At 52.3% G+C, this 8,849-nt stretch overlaps 1 protein-coding gene across 1 annotated transcript; it reads right to left on the minus strand.

Moving 5' to 3' along the window:
• Positions 1 to 202: 202 nt before the first annotated feature.
• Positions 203 to 853, minus strand: LOC124689167 (zinc finger protein SHOOT GRAVITROPISM 5-like). The gene is made up of 2 exons (XM_047222738.1): positions 727 to 853; positions 203 to 645 (listed from the first exon to the last, which is right to left on the minus strand). The coding sequence occupies exons 1-2, from the start codon at positions 851 to 853 to the stop codon at positions 203 to 205; spliced, it is 570 nt and encodes a 189-aa protein (XP_047078694.1).
• Positions 854 to 8,849: the final 7,996 nt, after the last annotated feature.

An 8,849-nucleotide genomic window follows, 5' to 3' on the forward strand; every position in this document is an offset into this window, starting at 1 on the left:
GGCTGGACCGGCACTGCGATCTCGCCGTCGGCGAGGACGCGGCGGCCGCCGCAACTCCGCGGACCGACGCCCACGACACGCCCGCCGCCGCGCTGCACCTGTCCCGGTGCTCCACGAAACTATCCACCCTGCAGCGCGTTTCGACGCGCCCGGCCAGCAGTTAGTGACGGAACAGCGGGCAACAATACAGAAACTCCCATCACTAGCAGAGCGCGTACCGGGTGAAGATGGGGCCGCCGGAGTGGCCGCCGCAGCTCTTGACGTGGGCCTTGTAGTCGTTGAGGACGGCGTAGGCCTTGGAGCAACGGGCGCAGGCCCACTGGCGGTGGCCGCCATGCTTGCGGAGGAAGTGCTTCTTGATGCCGCAGTGGTCGGCGAGGGCATGGGAGGGGTGGTGGTGCAGGCAGCTGGGCTCCGGGCACACGAACGCCCGCTTCTTCCGCGATGCCGCCGCCTCATCTCGCCGCTTCCTCCGCGGCGGCGCCGCCGCATCCAGCTTCTTCAACGTCCACGGCATGTCGTGGCCCCGCCGGTGGAACACCAGATTCTGCTCCCGCCGGAACATCTTGCCGCAGATGTCGCACGCGTACCTGGACGAGTCCATCAGCGTCCGCGGCGACAGCGACACCACCTCCGCCTCCGGGTCTGCACCGTCGTCCATGTCTGTCATCATGCGCACTGGTTTTTCTCGAATGTATTTGCCACGTAACGGCGTCGATTGATTACCTGGTGTCCCGGCTGGCCGGTTCTTCCTCTTCCTCGCAGAGGCGGAGGAGGGGGTGGAGATCTGCAGCCCCGCGAACGGCGTCTCCTCGTCCGCAGCCGGCACGGTGGTCGGCGCGCAACAGCCCATATCGTTGGACGCCGAGGAAAGCAGAGATCAACCAGAATGGGAAGTGCTGAGGAGTAAGGGCATCTCCAACCGGGCGACCCATCCCGCGCCCGCGCGTCCGGATGGGTCGAAACGGACAAAACCGCGGCCCAGCGCGCGGACCCATCCCTAAAACGGATGGCCGCGGCGTCCGGGACGACCCAAACCCGGCCCAAATCTTGGACGAGTTTGCGTGGCCGCGGACGCGAAAGGCTGGTCGCTCGCGTCCTCCCTTGTCCGCCCCTGGCCCGCCTGTCTGCCTCCCAAAACAGAAAACACTCCACTGTACTCACAAAACCTAGAGATGGCCGACGAAGCGACTGCCGCCGCCACCGACACCACCGCCACCATCGAAGAGGAGGCACCCGCGGCCGTTGCCGCTCCTGCCGTGGAGGCGGCTCCTGAACTGGCGGTGGCCGAGCTCCCCCCCGGGCCGCCGACGAAGAAGGCGAAGGCCGAGCTCACCCCGGAGCGAGAGGAAGCTCGAGAGCAGGAAGAGGGCCGACCGGCGCAGGGCGCTGGACCAACGGAAGAGGGAAACCGCTGCCGAGCCGGAGCGGCAGCGGGCGGCGGAGCAGCTTCTCCAACTCCGGACGGAGGCGAAGAGCGAGTCTCCTTCAAGAGCAGCGAGGCCATGCTATTTTACGGCCACCCGGCGCTCGGCCAGCACATGATCATCCCCGGCACCGGCGCGGCCTCGGTGGGGAGCTCGGCCTCCTCCGTGACCCGGCCCCTTCCTCCAAGGTCAACTGCCCCGCCGACTGCCCTATTTGGGCACGAAATGGGGGCGCATGGGCGGCAGGCGTACCGGTCCACGGGATGGGTCACCGGAGGTGGGCGGAGTCCATGACGGGGCCGTCACCTTCGTCCATTGACCTGAACCGTGCGCCGGCGAACTCCAAAGGCCCGAAGAACCTGGGAGCAGCTGCGACGTCCGGTGCACGCAACCTGTTCGACGATATGTCGGCCGCGCGCGCGCAGTCACCGTCCGCCGTGCAGGCCCCTCCGTCTTTCGCGCCGACAATGCCGACGACCCTTCCATATCCTTCGACACGGCAGGCTCCCCAGCCACCTCCCATTGACACACAGGAGGGCACAACTGCCTGTCCCGGCAGCATAAACATTGAGGAGGAGCCGTTGTTCGGTGAGGGCCTCACACAAGCCGCAGCTGCACAAGCTCGAGGTCGCCGGGTAAGCAAACGAACCGCCAACTACACGGAGAAGGAGGACAAGGTGCTCGTCGATGGATGGTTGACCATCGGGCAAGATGCGTTGACGGGTGCCGAGCAGAAGGGGTCCGCATTCTGGCGCCGGATCTATGAATACTTCCATGAACATCGCAAATATGGACAGGAGCCATTTGAGAGCGACCGCAGCGAAATATCGCTCCAAAAGAGGTGGGGAGCAATTCAAACGGAATGCAACAAGTTCCGGGCGGCGTATGAGCACGCGAGGCGGCTCCCCGTTAGTGGCATGGGTGTGAAGGACTTGGTATGATTCATAACCTCAACTTATTCATCCGATGTTTGCACATTTGTTTATCGTTGTTGTCTCGCTTTGCTCTAGGTGTGGCGAGCTTTGGAATTCTACAAAGCCAACAATGGAGAGAAGACCTTTGCCTTCCCTCATTGTTGGAAGGAACTCCACGGCACCCCCAAGTTCCAGGAGGGGTACGAGGGCTACATGGCGACCTTGATCGGCAACAATCCCGCCAAAGATGCCACGGTCATTGACCTTGATGGTGGGCAGCCTTGCGGCAGCTCCGCTTCTCGTGCAAGTCGTCCACGCGGCCACAAGTCAACCAAAGCCGACATGAAGCGTGATGCGTCGTCCATGCTATTGTATGGCACTTTGAAGGAGATGCATGCGGACAGAGAGGTGTCCACGGACAAGAGGGATGAGAGGAGGCGCCGGGAGAAAGAAGAGGACAGGAAGAAATTCTTTGATGTCCAGCAGAAGAAGCTTGAGATTGAAGAGGTCAAGGCGAAGACCAAAGCTAAAGAACTTGAGCTCAAAGAGAGAGAACTTGAGCTCATAGCAATGGCAAGGGCCAAAGAGGTGGAGCTGAAGGCGAAGGAAGTTGAGCTCAAACGCCAAGCCGAGGACAACCTCATCATGAACGCCGACTTGACCAACATGAGCGAGGCAAAGAGAGCTTGGTTCGAGAAGAGACGAAGGAGATCCTCGAGCGCCCAAATTAAGTTAGACAATCTCAATTGCAATTTTTATATTTTTCTCAAACTATGACACATTTTATTTGATTTATCATGGTACATTTGATAATATTGTATGGTATTTGATAATATTTTATGTTTCCTATATATTATTTTATGTTTACGAGATATTATTATATATCAAAGTGAATCTGTGGCCAGAGGACCTATTTTCCAAAGAAATAGGCCAAATGGCCAAATGGCCAAATGGGTGGCCGCTGCGTTGGGCGCAGGACGCGACCCAAACGGACGCGCGGACGCGGGGCTCCGTCCGCGCGTCCGCTCGGGCACGCAAACGGCCCAAAACGGACGGCCCAGCGCGTCCGTTTGGGTCGCCCGGTTGGAGATGCCCTAACGAGATTATGCGAGTACGTGGATGGGAGGACTAACAATCTGTAGCAACATCTAGAGCTTGGACTTGGAGTCTCTCGCAAGTCCTGTACAGTACTAGCCACAGCTATGCACATGTTTGTCTCTTTGTACGTGTACGGCGTCATGACCCAAGTTTCGGCAATGCTCTTCCACAAAATGACTAGAGATGCAGGTGAAGTCTATCCCTCCACTCTAAATTAATTGACTCTAAATTATCGTAGATACAGATGTATCTAGTCAGCAAAAGTATATCTAGATACGTCCGTATCTAGACAAAGTGAAGTTAACTAATTAAGTAACAAAATGAGCTCTCACTCTGAGATATTATCAAATGGTGAATTCGAAGTTTGTTCGGAATGTTAGATAGGATCCGGTACATCACAAGAAGTTCCTAATGGTCCCAAGATCAAGTTTCATGTCAAGAAGTCAATTTTAGGTTATTTGGAAAGTTTTATAGAAAATTCTAGCATAGTATACCAAAAATGTTTGAGATTGTTCCACGGGTTTCATGGTTGCCCTACCCACCCCAAAGGGTCCACATGGACCCGAAAGGGAGTGCCCTAGCCCTATATGAGCTAGGCACCGCATCGCTTGTGGCTCATACGGCCAGCCTTAAATATAAAAAGCGAAGGATGTCTTCAAAGGAAAGTCAACCCGAACCGCATGGAAGACTTACGAGGTAAGGTTGCACCCCCTGGCCGGCAATCCCCTATATAAATAGGGCGAGATGCGCGGAGGGGGGCACCTGAAACCCTAGCTGCTACTGCACACCGCGTAGCGAACTTTTTTTTTTAACGGGGCGTAGCGAAGCTCTGCCCACGAGAATCAGCACCATAGCCACCACCCTATCATGCTGCTAACCTCCCTCTCTCTCTTGTAGGATCTAGAAGAGGAGATGCCACTGAGTTGTATGTGTGTTCATCTTGGAAAGCACCCTCCATTGCGGTGTTGGATCGATTTGATCACAGCGAGGGCACCATTAACAAACGTGTTCATGTTTCCGCTTATGTTCGTTAAACTTCGCCTTGCCAAAATGTGGCTGAGAACTCAAACACCTCACTGGACGTGGCCAGCGCTGTCATAGCTCGTGTAGGCCTTGACAATTTGCGCACGTGTTTCCGTTTTCATATCCGATAAAAAAATATCCATTTTTGCACTGCAAAGTTTCGTTTCCTTTTTCCGCGGAGAGTTTAAAATCTTTCATCTTCATTTTCATCCATGTTCGGTTGTATGATACCGGGTCGTCGTGTGCTTTGTGTGGCGTGCTGGTTTCTGTTAGGCAAGGACACGTTGGTGAGCCACTTGAACGGCTTCTTTTTCGCCCGTCATCTCGCCGCTGCATCGTCGACCCTCGTCAGTGTCGTCACGCACGTCGGCAGACGCGTCAGTCCGCCGTCTTCTTCCTCCTCCTCCTCCTCAGCCACTGCCGGCGGCACCGACGCCGCAGAAGCTGGCATGGAGGCCCGTGTGCTAGCGGAAGTCAAAGGATCGATGCAAGCTGCTGCGCGCGTGCTTGTTGCGTTGCTGGTTCTCGGCAACGTTGCAGGGTCAAGGCCGGAGCCTGCCCATGCCTTCCCTTTCTCATGTCGTGCTACGGCAGTGGCTACTTACTTGGAAGTAGTAGAGTACTCCGTAGTATCTTTGTAGTCTGTGGTATCAGCGATCTCCTGTAACTTTGCACTGCCCATGAATCCATGATGTGTCGTCTTTGTTGTGTCCTCGCCAACCAGAAGCATCGTGTGTTTGTGGGGATCGATCAGAACCGGAAGGCAGAAGCCCTGCGGCTGCACTGCCGGTACCAGCATAGCATATATACGCATGCATGGAGCACCGTTTGTACCAGCAGAATCTCTGTCGTTGATCCGATGGTCGCCATTAAAACTGGGCATCACAAGTCAGTTACCAAACGAAAGGGGGCATCTGTTTGGTGTGGCACTGAAATTAACCCTACCTGAATTTCGTATATATTCCTGAAATTTTGGAAATAAGAAAAACCAAACAGCTCAAAAACATCTTCATCCCAAGGTCGGTTATTTTCGAGCATCTGTTTACAGTCCATTGTGAATTCACCTCTGGTCGAGTGATGCGATCGAGTTGAAGATAGCAGCTGCAATGATAGCCTCTCCGTTTGATTTGCCTATTTGACAGAACATATTGACGGATCAGATCAATTGATCTGCTGTAGATAGGTTAAGTATTGACACACATCTTGAAACGAATCTCCACGCAAAGGAACGGCTAGATGCAAGTGGGTAACACATCCGTGGAGACTAAATTCTCTCTTATTATAGTATGCATATTTAATTAGGACTTGGAACATGGTTTCTGGCAATCTCGAGTTGTCCCCCCTCTTATTAACATGCGACGGTGACAATCTTATGCGATTCCCCCAACATATATGTGCACTCATATATTAGTATATAAGACCATCATAGAAGATAACATATACTTGTATGCAACCAATAACAAACTATTTCACAATTACCATAAACAAGTCACTACTCAAACATAGATATAGAGACACAATAGATCATGAGAAAACAATAGATTGTACCAATGTTTGCCAAGAGATTAAAAGAGGTAGATGGACGATATTGCTGGAGGTGTTGATGAAGATGTTGATGGTGACCATGCCGGAGGGGGGTGGAGTCCATCTGAGCCGATTCCGGCACCGTTCCCCCTCCCCCCCCGCCCCCCTCAGATCTCCGTCGGTGGCCGCCTGCTAACTCTCTTTTTATGTGTTTTCGATCTCCACCTTCATGTTTTCTAAGATCACGTCGGGTACCCTTTTTATATAGGATTTTAGGTCAATACGAGAAGGATGGCAGTGGAATCGACGTCATCTGAGCAACCAGGCGGAAATTAGGGTATGTGGCGCGGCCTTGGTGGGGGGCCCGCACCACCCCCTATGTTTCCCAGCTTGTTGGGTTTCTGCTGACCTCCTTTGGCATGTTGGGTGCTCCTCAAAAATTCTTAAGCGTGCTCTCTGATCTTGCTCTTTTTGGAGTCTCGTAGCTCCTGTGTAAAGTCAAAAATACTAAGAAAAGATGTTTTCTACCAGACAGAGTTAAAATCAAAATAAAGGGGATTGTTCAGAAAATCTCTGAAATCATGAAGAACATTGGTAATAACTACTAATATGACGTAAACGGATGTGTAAACAATTTTTTTGGAAACAATAACTTATTTATTTATTTATTTTTGCAGTTGTATACGTACGAACCGGCTGCCATTTTATATATATACCCTACCCTATTTAAATAGAAAATATTTTTTAAATTTCAAATACCATAATCAGTGACACTCATAGAAACTGATGAAAACGTCAGTGCTTACAAAGTATAGAGACGGGATGTCTGCCACAAGTTACACTATATCACAGACCGGAGGAAAAACACAAACGTCAATACTAATCGACTAATAATAAACTGAGATAAAATCAGGCCATCAGAGATAGACTACCAATGACAAGCGTCTTATAACTGAGGGTGTCGCCGGCAAGATACTAATGCCATTATGTATAGAACGGAAAAAGCAACAAATGCACGGGCGTCGGAGCTCGCGCATGAAACTTTGCATCGTTTGACTTGGATCACGACCATGGCCGATGATGCTAGTCATTAGTTGTAACATATGTTGCAACTGAGAAAAAAATATCCGTGCTACGCATGAGTTGTGATTTTACGTGCTAATTATGAGTTGCAACGTGAGTTGTGTTAGACGTATAATACGTATCATGTATGGTATGTTGTATTCCACTTAGAGCATCTCCACTCGTCCTCCCCAAAGGCCCGCAATAACAGATTAGAGGCGCGCCGACACGAAAATGGTCACCCAGCCACGGTCCCTAAATTTGTTTTTCCGCCGGCGCAGCCCAACTCTCCGTCCGGAGACCCCAGCCCGAACCCAATATACAGGGGGCTAGCGGGAGCACCGGCGTGGCGAGAAAACGCCGCGGGCCAGCCCTGTCAGCGATGGGAGCCAAAAAAGCACAAATATGTTCCTCCTTCGCCCTGTCACCGCCACAACCACCTCTCACCGTGACGGTCCATTGCCGCCGGTAGGAACCCACTCCACCGTCGCATACTATCCGCCACACCTTGCCGGCCCTTCCCACCGTCGCCGTTCACCCGCTCCCGCCACCACTACTACCTTTATCCCTACCACGCTCCCACCTTGCACGCGAGGTGTTCGGCTATTTACCAAGGTGACGGACTCAGAAGATGAGGACGTCATGGCCGCGCTCATGGGCGAGGAGCTCGATGTCTCAGCTGCTACCATGGACGCCACTTCAGATGATGAACATCTAGTGATCCTCATCTCCCTCTTGGCCATGATTGCCGAGGAGGGCAAGAAGATCATTGGTGGCTCCGCGCCGGGGCTCAGCAAGAGCAAGCCAAGGTAGAGGATGGAAGGCTACTGCATGCTCTATGCCTACTACTTCACCGACGATCCATTGCACAACAATGCCGTATTTCATCGTCATTTCCAGATGAGTAGGAATCTCTTCCTGAAAATAGTCGAGAATTTGAGGGAGATCGACTACTTCAAACTCAAGAGAGACGCCGTCGGCGAGTTTGGTTTCTCGACAATTTAGAAATGCACGGTGGCTCTTCGAATACTTGCCTAAGGAATTGCAGGTGATACACATGATGACTATCTGCGCATGGCAACGTCCACGACAATTGATTGCATGTACAGATATTGCGGGACAATTGTGGCGGTGTTTGGAAAGATCTATCCGCGCATACCCAGTGCGGCAGACAAATTTCGGATCTTGGCACAAAATGCAGAGATAGGTTTTCCTGGTATGCTTGGCAACATCGACTGTATGCATTGGACATGGAAGAACTGTACATTTGCACACAAGGGCATGTATAAGGGACACAAGGGTGCATGCAGTGTGGCGCTTGAGGCAATGGCTGACCAGGACCTGTGGATTTGACATACGTTATTCGGCATGGCAGGATCACACAATGATATCAATGTGTTGCAGTGCTCCGATGTGTTTCAGAAGCTTGTCGAAGGCAATGCCCCTCCGGTGCAGTTTGAGATCAATGGCCACCAGTATGACAAAGGCTATTATCTTGCAGATGTCATCTGTCCAAGATGGTCAACATTTGTGAAGACAATCTCGAACCTTGTACCTATAGGGAAGAAACCTTGGTTTGCTCAAATGCAGGAGGCTGCCAGAAAGGATGTGGAGAGGGCATTTGGTGTGATGCAAGTTCGCTTTGCCATTGTCTGATACCCTGCTCTTACATGGTCCAAAGATCAAATATGGGAGGTCATGACTGCTTGTGTCATACTGCACAACATGATCATCGAGCGCGAGCGGGAATTTCCAGTGTTTGACAATGAACCATATGAACAGATGCGTCCTCTTGCAGATG

Source organism: Lolium rigidum, chromosome 2, assembly GCF_022539505.1.
Source record: "Lolium rigidum isolate FL_2022 chromosome 2, APGP_CSIRO_Lrig_0.1, whole genome shotgun sequence".
NCBI classification, from domain to species: Eukaryota; Viridiplantae; Streptophyta; class Magnoliopsida; order Poales; family Poaceae; genus Lolium; species Lolium rigidum.

Coding starts and splice junctions, on each gene's coding strand:
- LOC124689167 (XM_047222738.1), bottom strand. CDS start 853: ATGGGCTGTTGCGCGCCGACCACCGTGCCGGCTGCGGACGAGGAGACG. Junction 646..726: donor CCGGCCAGCCGGGACACCAG/GTAATCAATCGA, acceptor ACGACGGTGCAG/ACCCGGAGGCGGAGGTGGTG.